Raw genomic sequence first — 27,852 nt, forward strand, 5'->3', positions numbered from 1 at the left:
CAACTCCTTTTCTTGCTCAAATGGAGACACATCTCATGTTGCAGAACAGGCTCACTGAGGCTCAGCTAATGTCCCCCCTACCGCCCAAAACACACCCAACTCCTCAATGCCAGTGTGACAGGATTCATAATGGAAAATCTTTGTCTCTTCCTCTGGGGTGAGAGCTGAAAGGTCATGAGCTGCAGTGGTTTGAGAAGTCAGCAACACCACCACCTTCTCAATGGGCAATTCAGGATTAGCAATAAATGCTGGCCTAGCCAGCAACACGACACCCACATCCCATAAATTAATTTCAAACAAACTGCATTCTGGTACCTTAACGACCCGCTCCCTGTGCCAACCCTGTCTGTACCAACCAGCTGTTCGACCATGACGGCCTATCATTCTATGGGCAGTGTCATTGGACTGCTGACTATTTCTCCGCCACTCTCCCCAAACCAGAGGCACAGGGTTTAATCGTGAGCCCTTTACCACAGCTTCTACTGGTCGGCTTAGATTAAATTCCCCCCCTTCACAGATCCAGCACACTAATGGCATTTTGACAATGGCCCAGGTGCTCACCACAAGAATTGACAGAGCAAACAAGAACACATCTCAGATTCAAGTTTACTGACAAGTTCAAACATTACAGAAGATGACTTTGGACATGCAATTCCTGTTACTGTGTAAAAATAAAGAGTTTACAAAAACTGTTCTGATTATCTGACACTGTTAGGCTGCGTTATTTAATACTGCTCCGGTTTACAGGTTGGTTAGTCACAACTTCAGGGAGTGTTCAATCTTTAAATATTTCTAACACACTGCTGCTCGACTCTCTCTCTCCCTCTCGAGCTTAAACAGGTCACTGTCAAGATAGAGTGTTGGCTTTCTAACCCTCTCCGCCATCCCCTGGTCTATTTTAGTCAGGCTCTCTTGCACAAAACAGGCTCAGTCAGCTGCACTGGGTCACAGCAAAGAGAGAAACTGACAATAAACTCAACCCTGGGCTAAAACAAAATCTCAAAAACCGAAAGGTGAAAATGCACGGTGGATGGAGGGGACTCCCAGTCCCGGGAATCCTGGGCAATGACAGTAGCCTTTGGGTGGTTGCGAACGGTCCATTTCCTCCTGCCTGCCTCACTCATACTCAACCCTACACAGGACTACCCTTTCTCAGAGGCTAGTTTGCCCGTCTACTTTGGGCACTACAAGACTGCAATATCCCACTAGCTTCATGTATGCTTCCACAATTCCCCGTCAACAGCAATTAGTAAATGGTATGGATTTGGTCAAGTAATGTGCGCAGTTCCAGTGCTGCGTTGTCTCAGATATGACTCCATCTGAAGCAGCAATGCGGTCCATTACAGAGGCAGGCAGAGTGGCGACAACTGGGGGTGGCCGCCCAGTTCCTGCCCAGCCCCAGTCCGCCCCGAACTTCAGACGGGATCAGTGCTCCCTGCTCCATGTTCATTCACCTGTGGCTGGGCAGTGGCATTGCTCAGTGCCACTCTGCTGTTTGTCTCTCCTCCAGCCGTCACTGCAGGCCCGGCCAGCTCCGTCACCATCTCTTCTTCGGGTGTGACCACCCCCTGCTGCTGCTGCTCCTCCTCCTCCTCCTCATCCTCCCCTCTCCGGTACGCTTCACAAAGTGGGAGGTCAGCACCATCCCATAGGCTGTAGCTTGGCCAGGAAAAAAAGATGGCATTAAGAAAGAAGAGCAAAGGTCAGAAGAACAAGTCAAGAGCACAACAAACAAAACAAACACAGTTAGTGACAAAGAAAAGTCTTGCATTTCTACAGAATCTTTTAGCACATCAGGTTATTGAAATGTGCTTCACAGTCGATGAGCACAGATCCAAGCTCACACAAACAACGGGTTAATGATCAGTTCACTGTTTCACCGATGGTGGTGAGACACAGCTAAATGTTTGACGAGGAAACCAGGCAGAACTAACTTTCCCTTCTTGATAATGTCCGCCTGGAGGGGGACAGACAAAGCCTCCGTTTAACATGCCATCCAAACAGCTGCTTTTGACAGTGCAGCACTCCTTCAGTACTGACCCTCTGACAGTGCAGCACTCCCTCAATACTGACCCTCTGACAGTGCGGCACTCCCTCAGTACTGACCCTCTGACGGTGCGGCACTCCCTCAGTACTGGCCCTCTGACAGTGCGGCACTCCCTCAATACTGACCCTCTGACAGTGCGGCACTCCCTCAGTACTGACCCTCTGACAGTGCGGCACTCCCTCAATACTGACCCTCTGACGGTGCAGCACTCCCTCAGTACTGGCCCTCTGACAGTGCAGCACTCCCTCAGTACTGACCCTCTGACAGTGCAGCACTCCCTCAGTACTGACCCTCTGACAGTGCAGCGCTCAGTACTGACCCTCTGACAGTGCAGCGCTCCCTCAGTACTGACCCTCTGACAGTGCAGCACTCCCTCAGTACTGACCCTCTGACAGTGCGGCACTCACTCAGTACTGACCCTCTTTTCAGTGCAGCACTCCCTCAGTACTGACCCTCTGACAGTGCAGCGCTCCCTCAGTACTGACCCTCTGACAGTGCAGCACTCCCTCAGTACTGACCCTCTGACAGTGCGGCATTCCCTCAGTACTGACCCTCTGACAGTGCAGCACTCCCTCAGTACTGACCCTCTGACAGTGCCGCACTCCTTCAGTCCCGACCCTCTGACAGTGCAGCACTCCCTCAGTACTGACCCTCTGACAGTGCGGCACTCCCTCAGTACTGACCCTCTGACAGTGCAGCACTCCCTCAGTATTGACCCTCTGACAGTGCGGCACTCCCTCAGTACTGACCCTCTGACAGTGCAGCACTCCTTCAGTCCCGACCCTCTGACAGTGCAGCACTCCATCAGTACTTTAAAAAAAATAAGTTTAGAGTACCCAATTATTTTTTCCAATTAAGGGGCAATTTAGCATGGCCAATCCACCTAACCTGCACATCTTTTTTTGGGTTGTGGGGGCGAAACCCACGCAGACACGGGGAGAAAGTGAAAACTCCACAAGGACAGTGACCCAGGGCCGGGATTCGAACCCGGGTCCTCAGCGCCGGCACTCCCTCAGTAATGACCCTTTAACAGTGCAGCACTCATCACTGCCTCTGACAGTGCAGCACTCCCTCAATACTAACCCTCCACCGGTGTAGCGCTCCCTCAATACTGGCCCTTCGACAGCGCGGCACAGAGTTAGATACAGAGGAAAGCTCCCTCTACACCGTCCCCATCAAACACTCCCAGGACAGGTACAGCACGGGGTTAGATACAGAGTAAAGCTTCCTCTACACTGTCCCCATCAGACACTCCCAGGACAGGTACAGCACGGGGTTAGATACAGAGTAAAGCTTCCTCTACACTGTCCCCATCAGACACTCCCAGGACAGGTACAGCACGGGGTTAGACACAGAGTAAAGCTCCCTCTACACTGTCCCCATCAAACACTCCCAGGACAGGTACAGCACGGGGTTAGATACAGAGTAAAGCTCCCTCTACACTGTCCCCATCAGACACTCCCAGGACAGGTACAGCACGGGGTTAGATACAGAGTAAAGCTCCCTCTACACTGTCCCCATCAGACACTCCCAGGACAGGTACAGCACGGGGTTAGATACAGAGTAAAGCTCCCATTATGCTGTCCTCATCAAACACTCCCAGGACAGGTACAACTAAGAGGAGCAATATAGTGGATTCCAATACTCTCATCAAAAAGTGGTTGGTGCACAGGGATCAGCATTTAGATTCCTAACCACGAAGCACATACAAGTTAAAAGTAGAAACTCTCCTCCTCTCCCCAGCCGTATCAGCTACTCCTCTCCCCAGCCGTATCAGCTACTCTTCTCCCCAGCCGTATCAGCTACTCCTCTCCCCAGCCGTATCAGCTACTCCTCTCCCCAGCCGTATCAGCTACTCCTCTCCCCAGCCGTATCAGCTACTCCTCTCCCCCAGCCGTATCAGCTACTCCTCTCCCCAGCCGTATCAGCTACTCCTCTCCCCAGCCGTATCAGCTACTCCTCTCCCCAGCCGTATCAGCTACTCCTCTCCCCAGCCGTATCAGCTACTCCTCTCCCCAGCCGTATCAGCTACTCCTCTCCCCAGCCGTATCAGCTGCTCCTCTCCCCAGCCGTATCAGCTACTCCTCTCCCCAGCCGTATCAGCTACTCCTCTCCCCAGCCGTATCAGCTACTCCTCTCCCCAGCCGTATCAGCTACTCCTCTCCCCAGCCGTATCAGCTACTCCTCTCCCCAGCCGTATCGGCTACTCCTCTCCCCAGCCGTATCGGCTACTCCTCTCCCCAGCCGTATCAGCTACTCCTCTCCCCAGCCGTATCAGCTACTCCTCTCCCCAGCCGTATCAGCTACTCCTCTCCCCAGCCGTATCAGCTACTCCTCTCCCCAGCCGTATCAGCTACTCCTCTCCCCAGCCGTATCAGCTACTCCTCTCCCCAGCCGTATCAGCTACTCCTCTCCCCAGCCGTATCAGCTACTCCTTTCCCCAGCCGTATCAGCTACTCCTCTCCCCAGCCGTATCAGCTACTCCTCTCCCCAGCCGTATCAGCTACTCCTCTCCCCAGCCGTATCAGCTACTCCTCTCCCCAGCCGTATCAGCTACTCCTCTCCCCAGCCGTATCAGCTACTCCTCTCCCCAGCCGTATCAGCTAACCCACCATAGTCCCAGCACTGAAGCTGAGTAATTCATGGTCTGTGTCATCTTGGTAACACTTTTTAAAAGTAAATTTAAAGCAGCCAATTCATTCTATTGTCCAATTAAGGGGCAATTTAGTGTGGCCAATCCACCTACCCTGCACATCTTTGGGTTGTGGGGGTGAGACCCACGCAGACACGGGGAGAATGTGCAAACTGCACATGGACAGTGATGCAGGGCCGAGAACGAACCCCAGTCCTCAGCGCCGTGAGACAGCAGTGCTAACCACTTTGCTGCCCCCTACTGACTGAAACCTACCCAGGAACTGATCTACTGATTAAACATAGAAAGACTCGGGAAATTTAATTGTCAAAAGGCTTATGTTTTAAAAGCAGCGGAACAAAGTTGCAGAGCGAAGCTGGGGGTACTTCAATGAGATGAGGTGATGTTAAACAGAAAGACAGAGATTGAAATTAGTGATCTGTAATGATTTTTACTTTATTTAGGAAATGCTTAAAATGCTGACTCTTTAAAGTGAGATGCTGGCATGTTTAATAGAATGAAGGATGCAATTTAAAAATTATATATAAATCTTAAAAACAAAAGTATGCACAAGTACAAAGATAAAAACAAATTTCTTTTTGAAAATGTTGGGAACAAGGCACATAATGACAAATATTAAACGCAACATTCACTGCTGGAAGATTCGGTAAATTAAATCAGGTTCCGCTGGCAGTTCATAGTCTAAATCATTGTAGTCCAGGGTAGAGCCTGACAGAGAACAGATTATTCGCTTAAAGCATGCGTTTCACAGAAATAGAACCAGTCAAATGTGAACAAGGAGGGCACACTGGTATTAAAAAGCGTGGTGGGGGCGGGCAGGCAGGGTGCGGTTCCACCACGCCTCTTGCCCTGGTTAGTTCCACTGGTGGCTGCCGCTTCTCATTAAGCATTCAAGAGTCAGCGGCTCTTCTTGTTATGGGCTGTACAGAGTAATATTATGGGGTGTATCTGGAATATTATGGGATGTATAGTGAATGGATAACATTGATGTTATGGGATGTACATGAAATAAAGCACCGAGGATATGATCGGTTTTACACAAGTGGAATATTCTAGCGTGTACAGCTAATTCAACTGACACTCTGGGATGTTCAATTAAGTGACCCCTTTGATATTATGGAATGTAAAAATAGCGTTATACTGGAAAATTGTGATGTGCATGCAAGTTACATCAGTTATGTCACAGGATAGACAGGCAGTTTGCAGCATTGATGTTATGGAGCGTGCAAGCCACTCGTGATCCCTGTGATAAGACAAGATATTTAGGATGAGTGGGACATGATCAATTATGGGATACCCAGGAGTGGGGGGTGGATTGTGGAGTGCTGAACTTCACAGTCCTGCGACGTAGGAAACTGGGGCTTTTGTCTGTTCTGCAGCTATTGGAAGAAGCATCAGAAACATAACACGTGTTGCATAAAACTTAATTTGTTGAAGTGATTATTGTCCATGTAGCAATTTCATCATGACTCTGGCTACAAAACACCTTTGAACAAATTATTCTGGTGCAAAAGGAAACACTTTGTTATAACCAGCCTCTCCCTTTAAGTCCACAATGTTGTATTACTGCAAACAAACAAATACAAAAAATATTTCCCCCTCAAATTTTACACAGATTAGACACGGTAAGACATTTAAATAATGAAGAACATGTTTGTGCATTCATAACCTGCATGATTATCATACTATAGAAAGATATATAAAATTATAAAAGATATAAAGAATCTCTTAATCTGAGAAAGAGCTTGGGAATTAAATTCCAGTTTGTATTACAAAAATTCTCAGATTCTCATTGTGGCAAAACCGGATCAGAAAGCTCGCCGACGGAAACCATCACCCGAAAGTGACAGCCCGTTCACTTCAACACTGAAGAAGCGACTTCAGGGACCCAGTGTAAACGCAATGACAACTGCTGCAACATGGGGGCTTCTTCAGAATTGCACTTAGGAATGTTTTAGCTAGACATGCCCACGAACATTTCAAGATTCACTGCCTGGTGACCATCCTTGCGTGATCTTGGATTTTGTTTTAGCAGCCCATTTGCGATGCGAGTTGCTGCTGGGGTTTCACCGTTAGGAAACTTCGACAGACACGGTGTGCTCAAAAAGGTTTACAGCTGTGCATCAGAAAATTGTCAGGTCGAGGGGACGAGTAAATCAACGAGTAACCCCATTTCCACCCCCACAACACCGTACACAATGCTCAGCCATGTTAGATCAGTGCCATCCTCAAATGGAGGCGATGTGATGTGTAGCGTTGCCAAACATCCTCAACTAAAACTCAATAAGTCAAGCCACATCACATTGCAAATGAAATGAAATGAAAATCGCTTATTGTCACAAGTAGGCTTCAAATGAAGAAACTGTGAAAAGCCCCTAGTCGCCACATTCCGGTGCCTGTTCGGAGAGGCTGGTACGGGAAATGAACCGTGCTGCTGGCCTGCCTTGGTCTGCTTTAAAAGCCAGCTATTTAGCCCTGTGCTAAACCAGCCCCTGGTTGCAAAGAAAACACTTGCATTTCTCAATGGGTAGCTGTGTGGAGCATGAGGAATATCAGCAGCAGCTTCAATATAAAGATATCCTCTCTTCTCAAAGAAATCCGGATGCACCAAGAAATATGTACGAGTGATAGTGTGGACGGAATGTGGGGAGTATTACAGCGGGGGCGGGATGTGGGGAGTATTACAGCGGGGGCGGGATGTGGGGAGTATTACAGCGGGGGCGGGATGTGGGGAGTATTACAGCGGGGGCGGGATGTGGGGAGTATTACAGCGGGAGCCGTGGGGAGTATTACCGTGTGGCCGTGATGTGGGGAGTATTACAGCGGGGGCGGAATGTGGGGAGTATTCACAGCGGGGGCCGTGGGGAGTTTTACAGCGGGGGCCGTGGGGAGTTTTACAGCGGGGGCCGTGAGGAGTATTACAGCGGGGGCCGTGAGGAGTATTACAGCGGGGGCAGGATGTGGGGAGTATTACAGCGGGGGCGTGACGTGGGGAGTATTACAGCGGGGGCCGTGGGGAGTATTACAGTGTGGGCGTGATCTGGGGAGTATTACAGCGGGGGCAGGATGTGGGGAGTATTACAGCGGGGGCAGGATGTGGGGAGTATTACAGCGGGGGCCGTGGGGAATATTACAGTGTGGGCGTGATCTGGGGAGTATTACAGCGGGGGCAGGATGTGGGGAGTATTACAGCGGGGGCGGGATGTGGGGAGTATTACAGCGGGGGCGGGATGTGGGGAGTATTACAGCGGGAGCCGTGGGGAGTATTACCGTGTGGGCGTGATGTGGGGAGTATTACAGCGGGGGCGGAATGTGGGGAGTATTACAGCGGGAGCCGTGGGGAGTATTACCGTGTGGGCGTGATGTGGGGAGTATTACAGCGGGGGCGGGATGTGGGGAGTATTACAGCGGGAGCCGTGGGGAGTATTACCGTGTGGGCGTGATGTGGGGAGTATTACAGCGGGGGCGGAATGTGGGGAGTATTCACAGCGGGGGCCGTGGGGAGTTTTACAGCGGGGGCCGTGGGGAGTATTACAGCGGGGGCCGTGAGGAGTATTACAGCGGGGGCAGGATGTGGGGAGTATTACAGCGGGGGCGTGACGTGGGGAGTATTACAGCGGGGGCCGTGGGGAGTATTACAGTGTGGGCGTGATCTGGGGAGTATTACAGCGGGGGCAGGATCTGGGGAGTATTACAGCGGGGGCAGGATGTGGGGAGTATTACAGCGGGGGCCGTGGGGAGTATTACAGCGGGGGCTGTGGGGAGTATTACAGCGGGGGCCGTGGCGAGTACTACGGCGGGGGACGTGGCGAGTACTACAGCGGGGGACGTGGCGAGTGCTACGGCGGGGGACGTGGCGAGTACTACGGCGGGGGACGTGGCGAGTACTACGGCGGGGGACGTGGCGAGTACTACGGCGGGGGACGTGGCGAGTACTACGGCGGGGGACGTGGCGAGTACTACGGCGGGGGACGTGGCGAGTACTACGGCGGGGGACGTGGCGAGTACTACGGCGGGGGACGTGGCGAGTACTACGGCGGGGGACGTGGCGAGTACTACGGCGGGGGACGTGGCGAGTACTACGGCGGGGGACGTGGCGAGTACTACGGCGGGGGACGTGGCGAGTACTACAGCGGGGACGTGGCGAGTACTACAGCGGGGGACGTGGCGAGTGCTACGGCGGGGGACGTGGCGAGTGCTACAGCGGGGGACGTGGCGAGTGCTACGGCGGGGGACGTGGCGAGTACTACGGCGGGGGACGTGGCGAGTACTACGGCGGGGGACGTGGCGAGTACTACGGCGGGGGACGTGGCGAGTGCTACAGCGGGGGCCGTGGCGAGTACTACAGGGTTGACGTGACGAGTACTACAGCAGGGGACGTTACGAGTATGACAGCGGGGGCAGGATGTGGGGAATATCACAGCGAGAGCGGGACGTGGGCGGTATTACAGCAGGGGCGGGATGTGGGCAGTATCACAGTGTGGGAGTGATGTGGGGAGTATTACAGTGTGGGCGGGATGTGGGGAGGACGACAGTGGGGGCGTGAAGTGGGGAGGATTACAGCGGGGGCGGGCTGTGGGGAGTATTATAGCAGGCGCGGGATGTGGGGAGTATGACAGTGTGGGTGGGATATGGCGAGTATTACAGCGGGGGCTGTGGGGAGTATTACAGCGGGGGTGGGATGTGGGGCGTATTATTGCGGGGGCAGGATGTCGGGAGTATTACAGCGGGGTGGGATGTAGGGAGTATTACAGCGGGGGCAGGATGTGGGGAGTACTACGGCGGGGGACGTGGCGAGTACTACGGCGGGGGACGTGGCGAGTACTACGGCGGGGGACGTGGCGAGTACTACGGCGGGGGACGTGGCGAGTACTACGGCGGGGGACGTGGCGAGTACTACGGCGGGGGACGTGGCGAGTACTACGGCGGGGGACGTGGCGAGTACTACGGCGGGGGACGTGGCGAGTACTACGGCGGGGGACGTGGCGAGTACTACGGCGGGGGACGTGGCGAGTACTACGGCGGGGGACGTGGCGAGTACTACGGCGGGGGACGTGGCGAGTACTACGGCGGGGGACGTGGCGAGTACTACGGCGGGGGACGTGGCGAGTACTACAGCGGGGACGTGGCGAGTACTACAGCGGGGGACGTGGCGAGTGCTACGGCGGGGGACGTGGCGAGTGCTACAGCGGGGGACGTGGCGAGTACTACGGCGGGGGACGTGGCGAGTACTACAGCGGGGGACGTGGCGAGTGCTACAGCGGGGACGTGGCGAGTGCTACGGCGGGGGACGTGGCGAGTACTACGGCGGGGGACGTGGCGAGTACTACGGCGGGGGACGTGGCGAGTACTACGGCGGGGGACGTGGCGAGTACTACGGCGGGGGACGTGGCGAGTGCTACAGCGGGGGCCGTGGCGAGTACTACAGGGTTGACGTGACGAGTACTACAGCAGGGGACGTTACGAGTATGACAGCGGGGGCAGGATGTGGGGAATATCACAGCGAGAGCGGGACGTGGGCGGTATTACAGCAGGGGCGGGATGTGGGCAGTATCACAGTGTGGGAGTGATGTGGGGAGTATTACAGTGTGGGCGGGATGTGGGGAGGACGACAGTGGGGGCGTGAAGTGGGGAGGATTACAGCGGGGGCGGGCTGTGGGGAGTATTATAGCAGGCGCGGGATGTGGGGAGTATGACAGTGTGGGTGGGATATGGCGAGTATTACAGCGGGGGCTGTGGGGAGTATTACAGCGGGGGTGGGATGTGGGGCGTATTATTGCGGGGGCAGGATGTCGGGAGTATTACAGCGGGGTGGGATGTAGGGAGTATTACAGCGGGGGCAGGATGTGGGGAGTATTACAGCGGGGGCGGGCTGTGGGGAGTATTATAGGAGGCGCGGGATGTGGGGAGTATGACAGTGTGGGTGGGATATGGCGAGTATTACAGCGGGGGCTGTGGGGAGTATTACAGCGGGGGTGGGATGTGGGGCGTATTATTGCGGGGGCAGGATGTCGGGAGTATTACAGCGGGGTGGGATGTAGGGAGTATTACAGCGGGGGCAGGATGTGGGGAGTATTACAGCGGGGGCGTGATGTGGGGAGTATTACAGTGTGGGCGTGATGTGGGGAGTATTACAGTGTGGGCGTGATGTGGGGAGTATTACAGTGTGGGCGTGATGTGGGGAGTATTACAGTGTGGGCAGGATGTGGGGAGTATTACAGTGAGGGCGGGATATGGGGAGTATTACAGTATGGGCAGGATGTGGGGAGCATTATAGCGGGATTAGGAGTCTTACATTGCTGGATTAGTAGGCTGTGATAGTGCGGGACTTGGGAAGTGTTACAGTGTGACTAAGTGAGCGCGAGTCTCACTGTGGCCTATGTTGGTGTTATAAGGGGATCTGTTGTGGATGCTCACAGAACATTCTGGAGGCTGTGCTGGAGCATTCTGGGCTATTTGTACCTGGAGGAGTAATATTCTTCTTCCAGTTCATACAGATCGACTGCAATCTCATCTCTCAGCGTGATCAGCTTTTTGTCGCATTCTTCCTGCAGGTTTCGGAGTTGCTGCTTTCGCTGATTAATGGCTTCATTCACCGAGGGAAAGTCATTCAGGATGAGGAACTGCTTCAGGTCTGACACCAGCTTCATCAGAGATTCACCAGCTCGCACCTAACACAAAGGCAGCCGACAAACAAGAGCAAAATCATGAATTAGTCTATGGATGGCGTGCATCTCAACTCCATTTACTAGGGTTTGCTCCGTGGGCCTGATCCAACATCACTCTGCTGGGAAATCAATGGCGAGGCAGGTGAAACGGCCACTGTTCTCTTCAGAGCATTCTACTCTTCAGAGCAGACATCGAAAAGTCTGATATTTATACAGCACCATTCAAATCCTCAGCGAGTGAAGCACAGTTATTGTTGGAAACTAAGAATCAAGGCAGCCAATTTGCACACAGCAAGATCCCACAAAGAGCAATGTGATAATGATCATTCAGTTTTTAGTGATGTGGGTTGAGGGATGAATACAGGCCCCAGGATATCAGGGGGAACTACATTCCCATCTCCAAAAAGTGACAGATTTCTGCATCCACCTGAGGGACTGACAACGCACATTTCAAACAACTGAAATCATCTAAACTAATGCAGCACTCCCTCAGTACTGACCCTCTGACAGTGCGGCACTCCCTCAGTACTGACCCTCTGACAGTGCAGCACTCCCTCAGTACTGACCCTCTGACAGTGCAGTACTCCCTCAGTACTGACCCTCTGACAATGCAGCACTCCCTCAGTACTGACCCTCTGACAGTGCGGCACTCCCTCAGTACTGACCCTCTGACAGTGCTGCGCTCCCTCAGTACTGACCCTCTTGACAGTGCTGCACTCCCTCAGTGCTGACCCTTTCACAGTGCAGCACTCCCTCAGTACTGACCCTTTGACAGTGCAGCACTCCCTCAGTACTGACCCACTGACAGTGCAGCTCTCCCTCAGTACTGACCTTCTGACAGTGCGGCACTCCCTCAGTACTGACACTCTGACAGTGCAGCACTCCCTCAGTACTGACCCTCTGACAGTGCAGCACTCCCTCAGTACCGACCCTCTGACAGTGCGGCACTCCCTCAGTACTGACAATCTGACAATGCAGCGTTCTCTAAGGAAAGCAACCCGAGCCTAACCAGCTTCTCTTCATATCTGAAACGCTCCAGTTCAGGCAACATCCTGGTGAATCGCCTTTGCACCCTTTCTCGTCCAATCACATCATTCCTACAGTGTGGTGGCCAGAACTGCCCACAGTTCGCTTGCTGTGGCCCAATGATTTTCTTTTTACACAGCTCCATCATCACTTCCCTGCTCTTATATTCTATGCCTCGGCTAATAAAGGCAAGTATCCCATACTCCTTCTTAACGACCTTATCTACCTGTCTGGCTGCCTTCAAGTATCTCTGGACATGCACCCTCTGATCCTCTGTACATTTTAGTGTACTACTGTTCATTGTATATTCCGTGCCTCGTTAGTCCTCTCAAAGTGCAGCACCTCGGAATTTAGTTAAGTTCCTTTTGCCACTATTCCATCTTACTAGCCTGTCTCTATTGTCCTGCAATCTCAGGCTTTCCTCATGGCTATTTATCACACCCCCAAATCTCGCAAACGTGCTAATTATACCTTCTACTTTCACATCCAGATGGTTAATGTACACTACAAACTGCAAGGAACCCAGCACCAATCCCTGTGGAACACCATTGCACACAGCTTTCCAGTCCCAAAGACAACTGTTGACCATCACCCTCTGCCTCTTGTCACTAAGAACTCTTACAACACCAGGTTAAAGTCCAACAGGTTTGTTTCGATGTCACTAGCTTTCGGAGCGCTGCTCCTTCCTCAGGTGAATGAAGAGGTATGATCCAGAAACACATATATAGACAGATTCAAAGATGCCAGACAATGCTTGGAATGCGAGCATTAGCAGGTGATAAAATCTTTACAGATCCAGAGATGGGGTAACCCCAGGTTAAAGAGGTGTGAATTGTCTCAAGCCAGGACAGTTGGTAGGATTTCGCAGGCCAGATGGTGGGGGATGAATGTAATGCGACATGAATCCCAGGTCCCGGTTGAGGCCGCACTCATGTGTGCGGAACTTGGCTATAAGCTTCTGCTCGGCGATTCTGCGTTGTCGCGCGCCCTGAAGGCCGCCTTGGAGAACGTTTACCCGGAGATCAGAGGCTGAATGCCCTTGCCTGGCTTTGTGTTCCAGTCAGCGGAATGAAACTCAAACCCACAATCATCTGCCTCGGGGATGAGAGTGTTATCTCCCCAACAGCAATTGACCCAAATGAGGGCGATTGAAGTGAAGGCACCAAGTGAATGAGGAGAAATTGTTTCCAATGACAGAAGGATCGTTAAACAGAGGACACAGATTTAATGTAATCAGCATTTTTCTTTTAGTCAGTGAGAAATGATGTGGAATTTTCCAGGTGTAAACAATTGTCTTGTTTGAGGAGATGGCTTAAAAAAGGGGCTGGCTAGTCGACGAGGGGGGGTGGGGGGTAAATGGCCCCCCAAATCGGCTGATCACGTGGAATGTGAGAGGTTTAAATGGGCCGATTAAGAGGGCAAGGGTGTTTGCGCACTTAAAGAGACTGAAGGCGGACGTAGTTATGCTCCAGGAGACGCACCTGAAGTTGGCGGATCAGGTTAGACTAAGGAAAGGATGGGTGGGACAGGTATTCCACTCAGGGTTGGACGCGAAAAACAGAGGGGTGGCAATACTGGTGGGGAAACGTGTATCGTTCAAAGCTAAGACCACAGTGGTGGATAGTGGGGGCAGATATGTGATGGTGAGTGGCAGATTGCAGGGTGAGGCGGTTGTGCTGGTGAACGTATATGCCCCGAACTGGGATGATGCGGGATTCATGAAGCGAATGCTGGGACGTATCCCAGACCTGGAAGTGGGAAACTTGTTAATGCGGGGGGACCTCAACACAGTGCTGGACCCAGGGCTGGACCGGTCCAGATCCAGGACCAGGAGAAGGCCGGCAGCGGCCAAGGTGCTTAAGGGACTTATGGAACAAATGGGGGGAGTAGATCCGTGGAGATTCGCCAGACCGATGGGTAAAGAGTTTTCCTTTTTCTCCCACGTCCATAAGGTATACTCCCGGATAGACTTTTTTGTTTTGGGAAGGGCACTGATCCCGAAGGTGGCAGGAACGGAGTACTCGGCTATAGCCGTGTCAGATCACGCCCCGCATTGGGTGGATCTGGAACTGGGAGAGGAAAGGGAGCAGCGCCCACTCTGGCGATTAGACATGGGACTACTGGCGGACGAGGGGGTATGCGGAAGGGTGAGGGGATGTATCGAAAGATACCTGGAGGTCAATGACGATGGGGAGGTCCAGGTGGGGGTAGTATGGGAAGCGCTGAAGGCGGTGGTTAGAGGAGAGCTGATTTCCATCAGAGCCCACAAGGGGAAACAAGAGGGTAAAGAGAGAGAGAGATTAGTGGGGGAAATTTTGAGGGTGGATAAGAAGTATGCAGAGGCCCCAGACGAAGGGCTATACAGGGAGAGACGAAGATTACAGACGGAGTTTGACCTGCTGACCACGGGAAAGGCAGAGACACAGTGGAGGAAGGCACAGGGGATACAGTATGAATATGGGGAAAAGGCGAGCAGGCTGCTGGCCCAACAACTTCGGAAGAGGGGGCGGCGAGAGAGATCGGAGGAGTTAGGGACGAAACGGGAAAGATGGAGCAGAGAGTAGGGAAAGTGAACGAGGTGTTCAAGACATTTTACGAGAGGCTGTACAAGTCCCAACCCCCGGAGGGGAAAGAAGGAATGATACACTTTTTGGATCAGCTAGAGTTCCCGAGGGTGGAGGGGCAGGAGGTGGCAGGTCTGGGGGCGCAGATTGAGGTGGATGAGGTGATCAAAGGAATAGGGAACATGCAAGCAGGGAAGGCCCCGGGACCAGACGGGTTCCCGGTGGAATTTTATAGGAAGTATATGGACCTGCTGGCCCCGCTCTTGGCGAGAACCTTTAATGAGGCTAAGGAAAGGGGGATATTACCCCCGACAATGTCGGAGGCGACGATATCGCTAATTCTGAAACGAGACAAAGACCCGCTGCAGTGCGGGTCATACAGGCCCATCTCCCTCCTAAACGTAGACGCCAAACTGCTGGCCAAAGTGACGGCGACAAGGAGAGAGGATTGTGTCCCAGGGGTGGTACATGACAACCAGACAGGGTTTGTAAAGGGGAGACAATTGAATGCCAATGTACGAAGGCTGCTGGGGGTGATGATGATGCCCCCACCGGAGGGGGAGGCAGAGATACTGGTGGCGATGGATGCAGAGGAGGCATTCGATAGGGTGGAGTGGGACTATCTGTGGGAGGTGCTGAAGAGATTTGGGTTCGGGGAGGGGTTCATTAGATGGGCTGGACTCTTGTACGGGGCCCCGGTGGCAAGCGTCGTTACAAACAGGCAAAGATCGGGATACTTTCGATTACATAGGGGTACAAGACAAGGGTGCCCCTGTCCCCGTTACTGTTCGCATTGGCAATTGAACCATTGGCCATAGCGCTGAGGGACTCTAAGAGGTGGAGGGGGGTGCTTAGAGGGGGAGAGGAACATCGAGTGTCACTATATGCAGATGATTTACTGCTATATGTGGCGGACCCGGTGTAGGGGGTGGCAGAAGTAATGCAGATACTCAGGGAGTTTGGAGAGTTGTCGGGATACAAATTAAATATGGGAAAGAGTGAGATTTTTGTGATGCACCCCGGGGAGCAGGGCCGGCGCGTAGATGCTCTGCTGCTGAGGAGAGTGGTAAGGAACTTTCGATACCTGGGGATTCAGGTGGCCAGGAACTGGGGAACCCTACATAAACTTAACCTGACGCGACTGGTAGAACAGATGGAGGAGGACTTTAAGAGGTGGGATATGGTGCCCCTGTCATTGGCGGGCAGATTACAGGCGGTTAAAATGGTGGTCCTCCCGAGGTTTCTTTTCGTGTTTCAGTGCCTCCCCAACCTGATTACAAAGGCCTTTTTCAAAAAAATAGACAGGAGTATTATGGGCTTTGTGTGGGCGGGAAAGACCCCGAGGGTAAAGAGGGAGTTCCTGCAGCGCAGTAGGGACAGAGGGGGATTGGCACTGCCGAGTCTGAGTGACTACTATTGGGCCGCTAATGTGTCGATGGTCTGTAAGTGGATGAGGGAAGAAGAAGGTGCGGCATGGTAAAAGTTGGAGATGGCGTCCTGTAAGGGAACGAGTCTAAAAGCGCTGGTGACGCGCCGCTACCATTCGCCCCGAAAAGGTACACCACAAACCCAGTGGTGGTGGCGACCTTGAAGATCTGGGGGCAGTGGAGACGACACAGGGGAGTGACAGGTGCCTCGGTGTGGTCCCCGATAAGGAATAACCACAGGTTCGTCCCGGGGAGGATAGATGGGGGATTTCAATGTTGGCAGCGAGCAGGAATTAGGAAGCTGAAGGACTTGTTTGTAGACGGGACGTTTGCGAGTCTGGGAGCATTGGAAGAAAAATATAAGTTGCCACCAGGGAATGCTTTCCGATACATGCAAGTGAGGGCATTTACGAGGCAACAGGTGAGGGAATTTCCGCAGCTCCCGACGCAAGGGATCCAGGGTAGAGTGATTTCAGGGGCATGGGTTGGAGAAGGTAAAGTGTCCGAAATATACAGGGAGATGAGAGACGAGGGGGAGGCGATGGTAGAGGAGCTGAAGGGAAAATGGGAAGAGGAGCTGGGGGAAGAGATCGAGGAGAGGCTGTGGGCAGATGCCCTAAGTAGGGTAAATTCTGCGTCCTCGTGTGCCAGGCTTAGCCTGATTCAATTTAAGGTTCTACACAGAGCGCATATGACAGGAGCAAGACTGAGCAGGTTTTTCGGGGTGGAGGATAGATGTGGAAGGTGCTCAGGAAGCCCGGCGAACCACACTCACATGTTCTGGTCGTGTCCGACACTGCATGAGTTCTGGGAGGGTGTGGCAAGAGTGATCTCAAAGGTGGTGGGGGTCTGGGTCAAACCTGGCTGGGGGGTTAGCTATATTTGGGGTTGCAGAAGAACCGGGAGTGCAGGAGGCGAAAGAGGCCGACGTCTTGGCCTTTGCGTCCCTAGTAGCCTGGCGAAGGATTCTACTTATGTGGAAGGAAGCGAAGCCCCCGGGTGTGGAGGCCTGGATAAACAACATGGCAGGGTTCATAAGACTGGAACGAATAAAATATGCGTTAAGAGGATCGGCTCAGGGGTTCACCAGGCGGTGGCAACCGTTCCTTGACTATCTTGCGGAACGATAATGGAAAAATAGAAAAGACAGCAGCAGCAACCCGGGGTGGGGGGAAAAGAGTATTATCCCGTGTTTTTGTTTTTTGCCAGTTGTTGATATTTGCTTTTTGGTTTATCTCTTTTTTCATTTGTTGTTAGTTTAATATATTATTTAAATAATGTTTAATGTATATCCCTTTATTAAGTTGTAAAAACGGAAAATTTCTGTTTGAAAAATTTCAATAAAATATATTTTTTTAAAAACAAACAATTGTCTTGTTCAATCATCTCTCTCGGTGCTACGGTAGATGGAGGAGGGGGACAGATATTTGTCTCAGTTGGTGTCACAGAAGGCTGTTTAAGATAAGCCATCTATTGTGCACAGTGCCTGTTATTTAATTCCACATCCTGCAATGGAAGCGAATATCAGACATTGCGTATAACGGACGGCTGATCCAATATCACTGACTCTGCGTCCATGTTGCTGGGAGTCTGGTTTCAGTCAAGTGAATTTGAGGACGAGAGTGAAGGTTAGACCAGGATGTACAGTAAATTAGTCCTCCTTTTAGTCACACATTCCGCCCACAACAACAGGAGGAGGCCATTCAGCCCCTCAGGCCTGCTCCACAATTCAATCCAATCCAGGTTGTTCGGAACCTTAACTCCATTTACCCTGCCCCCAAACAAGATCGATTAAGCTCAGTTTTGAAATTTCACATTGGCCCCAAGCCTCAACAGCTTTGTGGGGGGCTGAGTTCCAGGTTTTCACTCACCTTTGTGTGGAAAAACTGCCCCCTGTGAACTCACCTCCCTTGCTCAGATTTCAAGATTTTGGCCCTTTCCGGACCTCCCACTGCTTATTTTCATATTTCCGTTGTGGCCACGTTTAGAATGGGAATTACCCCTGTAAAATACACCATCTCTCCTCCTCCCCCCCCGGCTTACAAAAGGTTAACGCGGAATTTGTCAATTAAGTTGTCAACAATATGGACAGATGTAATGGTTCACATGTTTTACAGATATTAATAAGATGTTGTCACCCTTTCAGGGAAAGCCAGCTTGACACCCCAATTCTGAACCGTACACTTTTATTCCAGCCAAAATTGCTGCATGTATACATCAGGCTAGGCAGGATCAGGTGATTACCTTGTGTTCGAATCGCCTGCTGCCACCCTTGAATTTATACAGTACCTTTACTGTACATCCCAAGGTGCCTCACTGGAGTGTAAAGCAGACACAATTTCACACACAAGAACTGGTGACCGCTCTTGGTCTGAGTGATAGGTTTTAGGTATAAAAGGAGAGAGAGACAGATAAGTAGAGGGGTTTAGGGAGGGCATTCCAGAGCTTAGGGCCCAGGCACCTGGAGGCATGGCCAAAATGGTGATTGATTAAAATCACTTGGAGAGGTACAGGATGTTAATGTTGCAGCTCTCTAACAATAAAGCACATGCCCAGTTCTAAGCGAGAGTTACTAATTGGGAAAAGGAAGATTGCACCTGTGTTCTCCCGGTCTATTATTTACAGCATAGAGAGAGCCGTTCAGCCCATTGTGTCCGCACCAACTCCCAAAAGAGCTACCCAGCTAGTCCCACTCCCAAGCCCCATCTCTCCATAGCCCTCGAAATTCGTCACTTTCAAATATATATCCAGCTCTCTTTAGAATCCAATGGAATCCACCTCCACCACTCTCAGGCAGCACATTCCAAACCCCAACAACTCAGAGTAAAGAAGTTTAGCCTCATCTCACTCCGAGCTCTCTTGCTGACCATCTTGAAATTGTGAACCCCAGTCAGTGACATACCAACTAGTGGAAACAGAATATCCTTCTTTACCCTGTGAAAATTGTTCATAATTTTGAACACCTCAATAAGGTCACTTCTTAATCTTCTCTGCTCCAAAAAGAACAAAGGTTGTGTGAATAAACCAATGTTAAGGAAATTGGGCTTGATTCCTCCTTGGCAATGAATGGGCAGCATGTTTAACACAGGAGACAGCCATTGTGTGGGGGACCCCGTACCCCAGTGAGAGTCAGTGCGTGTGGGACCTGTACCCCAGTGAGAGTCAGTGTGTGTGGAACCCGTACCCCAGTGAGAGTCAGTGTGTGTGGGACCCGTACCCCAGTGAGAGTCAGTGTGTGTGGGACCCATACCCCAGTGAGAGTCAGTGTGTGTGGGACCCGTACCCCAGTGAGAGTCAGTGTGTGTGGAACCCGTACCCCACTGAGAGTCAGTGTGTGTGGGACCCGTACCCCAGTGAGAGTCAGTGTGTGTGGGGCCCGTACCCCAGTGAGAGTCAGTGTGTGTGGGACCCGTACCCCAGTGAGAGTCAGTGTGTGTGGGTCCTGTACCCCAGGGAGGTTTTGTTTTAGAAAAAAACGAGGCGAGTGGGGAGTATTTGACCCACTCGCTACTTACAATATTTGCTGCTCTAACATGCATCTCGTAGTGATCTTGTTCACACTGAGTCGCACGGGATACCTGCGTCTCATCTTCAACCTGCAAAACAAGAGTCAGGACCAGCATTAGTGCAACGTCGCATCAAATCTCTGACCCGTTCACAAATGCAGGTGGTTCTATTTGTTCACTGTGTAGCTCAGCGAGATGGTAGATACATGACCAGCCGGAGGCTATTCTGTCCTGCAACCCTATTCCCATTCAATCAGATCATGGCTGATCTGCAGCCCTGCTCCAATAACCCACAATGGCCCCATATAGAGTCACAGCCTCATCCAGCAAACTTCTATTCAGACTAGACAAGCTGGGATTGTTCTCCTTACAGCAGCGAAGGGTAGCGGAGAATTAATAAAGAAGTTCAACTGTGAAAGGTTTTATTGAGCCATGATTTCCATTGGTGGAGGGTCGGCGGCCGGAGGGTCGGCGGCCGGAGGGTCAGTAGCTGAAGGGTTGGCGGCTGGAGGGCGAGTTATGATGAAAGAGCGGTGGAAGCAGATTGAATAGTAACGTTCACAACCAAAATTAATAAATACTGCAAGAGGAAAAATTTGGCAGGGCATGGGGGATGGAGCAGGGGGACCAGCATTGGCATAACTGAGTAAGACCATACGACATAGGAGCAGAATTAGGCCACTTGGCCCATCGAGTCTGCTCCTCCATTCAATCATGGCTGATATTTTTCTCATCCCCATTCTCCTGCCTTCTCCCCATAGCCCCTGATCCCCTTAAATAGTCAACAAAACGTTTTTGATTTATTTGTAAAATATTGCAAGGAGAAATTTGAGTTTCTGTGCACAGATTTAGTCTCAATATTATAAAATAGATATGAGGCACCAAGAAAGATGGGTGACACTTGCATGCAGTATTAACACCAGCACAGGGCAGTCAGGCTGAATGGCCTGTTCCTGGGCTGTAAAAGTTTGTGTAACTAATTAATTCTTTACCACCTGGGCTTTCAGTATCACCCGGGCAGGGGGGAGATGGAGGAGGGAGAATCTCATGTTGAGCTAGTGGAAGGGAATATGGGGCAGTAAGAAACAGAAGCTTACGGACCACAGGGATTTGAAACTCTGACTCCAGTCAGTGCAGGCGGGTGGTGGGATTTGTGGGGAACAGTGGAAGGGGAATCAGCATCCGGAGTTAAACATGTCATAGTTCCTGCTCCCGATCCCCGCCGCCTCACTGTTAACGGGAAAGGAGCCAGCATCCGCAGTATTCTGCTTTTATTTTGTTGTTGAGATTCACATTCAATAAACAGAGTGCTGAAAAGCTGAATGTGCAGCAATTAAAGCATTTTTCATCCAAGTTGCATTATTTAGTCAAACAGTGAAACTCTTTGGAGAAGGGTACATATGAATGGACCCTCGAGCCTACTCCACCCTTCAATAAGATCTGATTGTAAATCCCCACATTCCTGCCTAACCCCTGATAACCTTTAATCAAGAAACTATCTGGCTCTGCCTGAAAAACATTCAAACATTCTGCTTCCACTGCCTTTTCAGGAAGAGAGTTCCAGAGACTCTCAATCCTCAGAGAAAAACATTCTCCTCATCTCTGACTTAAATGGGTGACCCCTTATTTTTTTTAAATAAATTTAGAGTATCCAATTCATTTTTTCCAATTAAGGGACAGTTTAGCGTGACCAATCCACCGACCCTGCACATTTTTGGGTTGTGGGGGCGAAACCCACGCAAACACGGGGAGAATGTGCAAACTCCACACGGACAGTGACCCAGAGCCGGGATCGAACCTGGGACCTCGGCGCCGTGAGGCAGCAGGGCTAACCCACTGCGGCGCCATGCTGACATTTTCTAGTCACTATTTTTAAATAGTGGCCTCGAGTTCTAGACTCTCCGACAAGAGGAAACATCCTCCCCACATCCACCTTGTCAATACCCCGCAGGATCTCACATATTTCAATCAAGTATCCTCTTACTCTTCTAAACTCGAGTGGTTACAAGTCTAACCTCGCCAACCTTTCCTCATAAGACAATCCACATATTCCTGGTAATAGTCGAGTAAACCTTCCCCGAAATGCTTTTAACACATTTACATATTTCCATAAATAAGGAGACCAATACTGTACACAATACTCCAGATGTGGTCTCACTCTGTGGCCCTGTACTGCGCTGTATTGTTCTATGTTCTAACTGAAGCATAATCTCCCTATTTTTGTATTCAATTTCCTCATGATAAAGGATAAAACTATATTAGCTTTCCTATTAACTTGCTGTACCGATATCTGTATACCAACACCATTTGTGATTCATCCACTGGCACACCCAGATCCCTCTCCACCTCAGAGCTCTGGATTCTCTCACCATTTAGATAAAATGCTTCTTTGTTTATTTTTTGCCAAAATGGACAATTTCACATTTTTCCACATCTGCCCATATCTTTGCTCAGGAAGTGGTGGGGTTGCAATGTTCATGTTTTCCCGACACAGGAAGGGGTTACAGTTATGGAGATGTGAAAAATTAGAATTCTTGTCACAGGAGCAGACAAGGTCAAAGGTAACCCTGCTAGAGGAGTTTGAGATTAGGAAAGATTATAAAAGGCTCAATCGTCAGAGGTTGGCCGCATTGGTCAGTGAGACAGGAATGAGAGGCAGTTATTTTAAATAATCACACAAAAAAAATGAGTGACTAGAAACTGTTTTGATACAGTTGGCAATCAGAATGTTGGATTTTTGGTCACAAACCCTCGTTGAAACAAATCTGTAAATTCTCTGAAAAGGAAATGCAATAATTGCTGACAAACAGCTACATTAAACTCAAAACCGAGTGAGTGTGAATAAGCTGCGTAAATTGGGTGTTGATAGGGGCACATCAAGCGATCAGAATGTGGGTGGCACGGTGGTTAGTACTGCTGCTTCACGGCGCCGAGGACCCGGGTTCAATCCAGTGTGGAGTTTGCACATTCTCCCCGTGTCTGCGTGGGTTTCACCCCCACAATCCACCTGCAGGCTAGGTGGATTGGCCACGCCAAGTCCCTAGGTGTGCACATCACCAACAATCTGTCGTGGTTCACCCACGTCGATGCTACGACCAAGAAAGCAGAACTACTTCCTCAGGAAACTAAGAGAATTCGGCATGTCCACAATGACTCTTATAATAATAATAATCTTTATTATTGTCGCAATCCTATCTGGCTGCATCATAGCCTGGTAAGGAACTGCTCAGCCCAAGACCATAAGAAGCTACAGAGTCATGAACACAGTCCTGTCCATCACATGAACCTGCCTCCCATCCATTGACTCAGTCTACACCTCCCGCTGCCTGGGGAAAGCGGGCAGCATAATCAAAGACTCGACACACCCGGGTTATTCGCGCTTCCATCGGGCAGGAGATACAAAAGTCTGAGAACACGCACTAAAACGTTCAAAAACAGCTTCTTCCCCGCTATTACCAGACTCCTGAATGGTCCTCTTATGGACTGAACTGATCTCTTCACACATCCTTTCTACTGAGTAGTACTGCACTCCATAAGTTTCACCCAATGCCTGTGTCTATGTATTTACCTTGTGTAGTTATGTATGTCCTATATTTTGTTTTCTCATGTATGGAACAATCTGTCTGGACTGTACGCAGAACAATATTTTCCACTGTACCTCGGTACACAGGACAATAAAACAAATCCAATCCAATCACCCCTTAATTGGAATAAAATAATTGGGTACTCTAAATTTATTTAATTTTTTAATTGGCAAAAAATGGGAATTGGATATTCAAAATTTATTTTTTGAATAGAGATCCATTTCCATGGTGGAACTTTCTATCTTTCCTTGACTGCCAGTGAAATACAAAGAATGTTGAGATATGACTTAGATGTTGCTCGGGATTTACGATTTGATGCGCCAAATGAGATCTACCCAGGATAAGCATGAAAAGGAGCATCCTCGCTCAGATGGGCCTTGATCGCACGACTGGCCTCATTCGGTGTCACATACCCGGGCACTTTTGATGATTTCTGTGAAGTTATCCAGAATCGATTTGATGTCGTCTTTCAGTCTCTTGTTGTAGGACTGGAGCAGCAGCTCTTTACTCTGAGGCAAGGTTCGTTGCTGTGACATCCTGGCCGCTGGTCAGCCTGTGACACCAAAAGGGAAAATATACAAAGCCACGTTATTACTAATTTCTCAACACTATCTGCAAAGTCTCCGGTGTTCAGTTGCACAGAATTAGGCTCCCCACTAAACCCAAATTAAATAGCCAGTGGTCCAAGTACAAGCCTATCAGATGCTGACAGAGAATGGCTGACCCGACTGTGGTCACTTTCCAGCCAATCCCCGAAAACTGTCAACTCTGGTCGATCAAAAAATCTTGGAATATATTCTACGTCCCAGCCTCCACTGCCGAGGAATAGAACACCAAAACCCAACAACCCTCAGAGAAGCAATCTCCTCCTCCTCCCCCCCCCCCCCCCCCCATCCCCGCATTCTGGATTCCTGTATGAGGGGGAAAAAAACTCTCAGCAACCACCCTGCCAGGCCCCCTCAGAATCTTACCCATTTCAAGATCATCCACATTCAGCTGAACTACAATGACCACAGGCCCAACCATTACTCCAAAGAAAAACCATTCCGTTTGTGCAAACCGAAAGTGTTGTAATCTGTACATCAAGAGATTGGGATCCCAGTTTGTTGTCAACAACTTAGTCAGGAGCTGGTGGTTTCAAAACGCTCTCTAGAAAATTCAGCACAGAAACCAGATTAACATTGGCAGTGCAGTACTGAGGGAGTGCCGCACTGTCAGAGGGTCAGTACTGAGGGAGTGTCGCACTGTCAGAGGGTCAGTACTGAGGGAGTGCCGCACTGTCAGAGGGTCAGTACTGAGGGAGTGCCGCACTGTCAGAGGGTCAGTACTGAGGGAGTGCCGCACTGTCAGAGGGTCAGTACTGAGGGAGTGCTGCACTGTCAGAGGGTCAGTACTGAGGGAGTGCTGCACTGTCAGAGGGTCAGTACTGAGGGAGTGCCGCACTGTCAGAAGGTCAGTACTGAGGGAGCCGCACTGTCAGAGGGTCAGTACTGAGGGAGCGCTGCACTGTCAGAGGGTCAGTACTGAGGGAGCGCTGCACTGTCAGAGGGTCAGTACTGAGGGAGCGCTGCACTGTCAGAGGGTCAGTACTGAGGGAGCGCTGCACTGTCAGAGGGTCAGTACTGAGGGAGCGCTGCACTGTCAGAGGGTCAGTACTGAGGGAGCCGCACTGTCAGAGGGTCAGTACTGAGGGAGCGCTGCACTGTCAGAGGGTCAGTACTGAGGGAGCGCTGCACTGTCAGAGGGTCAGTACTGAGGGAGTGCCGCACTGTCAGAGGGTCAGTACTGAGGGAGTGCTGCACTGTCAGAGGGTCAGTACTGAGGGAGTGCCGCACTGTCAGAGGGTCAGTACTGAGGGAGCGCTGCACTGTCAGAGGGTCAGTACTGAGGGAGTGCTGCACTGTCAGAGGGTCAGTACTGAGGGAGTGCCGCACTGTCAGAGGGTCAGTACTGAGGGAGTGCCGCACTGTCAGAGGGTCAGTACTGAGGGAGTGTTGCACTGTCAGAGGGTCAGTACTGATGGACGCCGCAGTGTCAGAGGGTCAGTACTGAGGGAGTGCTGCACTGTCAGAGGGTCAGTACTGAGGGAGTGCTGCACTGTCAGAGGGTCAGTACTGAGGGAGTGCCGCACTGTCAGAGGGTCAGTACTGAGGGAGTGTTGCACTGTCAGAGGGTCAGTACTGATGGACGCCGCAGTGTCAGAGGGTCAGTACTGAGGGAGTGCTGCACTGTCAGAGGGTCAGTACTGAGGGAGTGCCGCACTGTCAGAGGGTCAGTACTGAGGGAGTGCAGCACTGTCAGAGGGTCAGTGCTGAGGGCGTGCCGCACTGTCAGAGGGTCAGTACTGAGGGAGTGCCGCACTGTCAGAGGGTCAGTACTGAGGGAGTGCCGCACTGTCAGAGGGTCAGTACTGAGGGAGTGCCGCACTGTTAGAGGGTCAGTACTGAGGGAGTGTTGCACTGTCAGAGGGTCAGTACTGATGGACGCCGCAGTGTCAGAGGGTCAGTACTGAGGGAGTGCTGCACTGTCAGAGGGTCAGTACTGAGGGAGTGCCGCACTGTCAGAGGGTCAGTACTGAGGGAGTGCCGCACTGTCAGAGGGTCAGTACTGAGGGAGTGCAGCACTGTCAGAGGGTCAGTACTGAGAGAGTGCTGCACTGTCAGAGGGTCAGTACTGAGGGAGTGCCGCACTGTCAGAGGGTCAGTACTGAGGGAGTGCCGCACTGTCAGAGGGTCAGTACTGAGGGAGTGCCGCACTGTCAGAGGGTCAGTACTGAGGGAGTGCCGCACTGTCAGAGGGTCAGTACTGAGGGAGTGTTGCACTGTCAGAGGGTCAGTACTGATGGACGCCGCAGTGTCAGAGGGTCAGTACTGAGGGAGTGCTGCACTGTCAGAGGGTCAGTACTGAGGGAGTGCCGCACTGTCAGAGGGTCAGTACTGAGGGAGTGCCGCACTGTCAGAGGGTCAGTACTGAGGGAGTGCTGCACTGTCAGAGGGTCAGTACTGAGGGAGTGCCGCACTGTCAGAGGGTCAGTACTGAGGGAGTGCCGCACTGTCAGAGGGTCAGTACTGAGAGAGTGCTGCACTGTCAGAGGGTCAGTAATGAGGGAGTGCCGCACTGTCAGAGGGTCAGTACTGATGGACGCCGCAGTGTCAGAGGGTCAGTACTGAGGGAGTGCCGCACTGTCAGAGGGTCAGTACTGATGGACGCCGCAGTGTCAGAGGGTCAGTACTGAGGGAGCGCCGCAGTGTCAGAGGGTCAGTACTGAGGGAGTGCCGCACTGTAGGAGGGAGGGAGATTGTGTTTGGTTGAATTCTCACCTGGGACAGAGGCCAATGCCCGGTGTGGGCTGCGGGCCAGTCTCTCCCCTGCGGGCCAGCCGCGCACTCTCCGCCCGTCCCGCCGCCCGGCCGCAACCAAACCTGCCTGATCTCGGGCCCCGCCTCCGGCCGCTGCCGATTGGCTAGCGGGCGGGCGGGCCGGGGAATCGGGCATTCCGAGTGGCTGAGGGAGCTGCCAATCAACCGTCATCGCGCTGCCAACAAGCTCGGTTGAGCTGGGGCGTAACCGGCCAATAGGATGAACCGGCCTGGGCCATGTGACTGATGCCGCCATCTTGTGAAGGTCACACCAGCTTCTGCGGGGAGAGGAGGGGGGAGGGGGCTTAGCTCCAAACATCCTGCAGGCTGGAACAGTTTGGCACAAACCATTGCTTTGTACTTTAATTAATGTGAATAAAGTGACTTCAGGAGAGTTCAAACCAGGGAGGCTGCTGGATACAGAAATTACAGAGTGAATTAGAGAAGATTCATTAGTGGGTTGAACAAGGCAGGTTAATTGGAGGGGAGGGCACTAACTGCAATGTGCTCATTGGAGCCAAGGGGACAGATCATTTATTCACAAACTTGGGATGTTGCAAAGTTGTTCAGGCACTGAAGTACTTTTGCCGAGTAATCACTTTTGAAATATAGTAAGTGTGTGGTGGTACATTTTGGTGGGAACAAGCTGCTTTCGAGCAATACCAGTAGAGCTACAACACCACCATTCTTCCAGAAGTGGGAAATTGTCCACGCGTTTCCTCCAAAACGTAGGACAAATCCAACCCGTCTATTTGACCCCCTAGCAGGAGGCATCATCAGCCAAGTGACACAATCAAGCGGCACTTACTCAGCTATAACCTGCTCGCGGACGCTCAGTGTGGGTTCCGCCAGGGCCACTCACCTCTTGACCTCATGACAGCCTTGGTCCAAACATGGATAAAAGAGCTGAACGCCAGATGTGAGGTGAGAGTGACTTGCCATCAAAGCATTTGACCGAGTGTGACATCAAGGAGCCTGAGCAAAACTGGAGTCAATGGGAAAACTCTGTTGATTGGAG

At 51.5% G+C, this 27,852-nt stretch overlaps 1 protein-coding gene across 3 annotated transcripts; it reads right to left on the bottom strand.

Annotated features, from left to right (window-relative positions):
- Positions 1 to 588: 588 nt before the first annotated feature.
- Positions 589 to 26,910, bottom strand: med22 (mediator complex subunit 22). Of its 3 annotated transcripts, none has more exons than XM_072488913.1 (5): positions 26,796 to 26,910; positions 23,889 to 24,028; positions 19,901 to 19,981; positions 11,163 to 11,371; positions 589 to 1,653 (listed from the first exon to the last, which is right to left on the bottom strand). In XM_072488913.1, the coding sequence occupies exons 2-5, from the start codon at positions 24,009 to 24,011 to the stop codon at positions 1,416 to 1,418; spliced, it is 651 nt and encodes a 216-aa protein (XP_072345014.1). In that variant the 5' UTR covers positions 24,012 to 24,028; positions 26,796 to 26,910; the 3' UTR covers positions 589 to 1,415. The 3 variants fall into 3 exon arrangements, with proteins under 3 accessions (XP_072345014.1, XP_072345013.1, XP_072345015.1); XM_072488912.1 differs by having other exon boundaries at positions 589 to 1,659; XM_072488914.1 differs by lacking the exon at positions 589 to 1,653 and having other exon boundaries at positions 9,969 to 11,371.
- Positions 26,911 to 27,852: the final 942 nt, after the last annotated feature.

Source organism: Scyliorhinus torazame, chromosome 22, assembly GCF_047496885.1.
Source record: "Scyliorhinus torazame isolate Kashiwa2021f chromosome 22, sScyTor2.1, whole genome shotgun sequence".
Taxonomy (NCBI): Eukaryota; Metazoa; Chordata; class Chondrichthyes; order Carcharhiniformes; family Scyliorhinidae; genus Scyliorhinus; species Scyliorhinus torazame.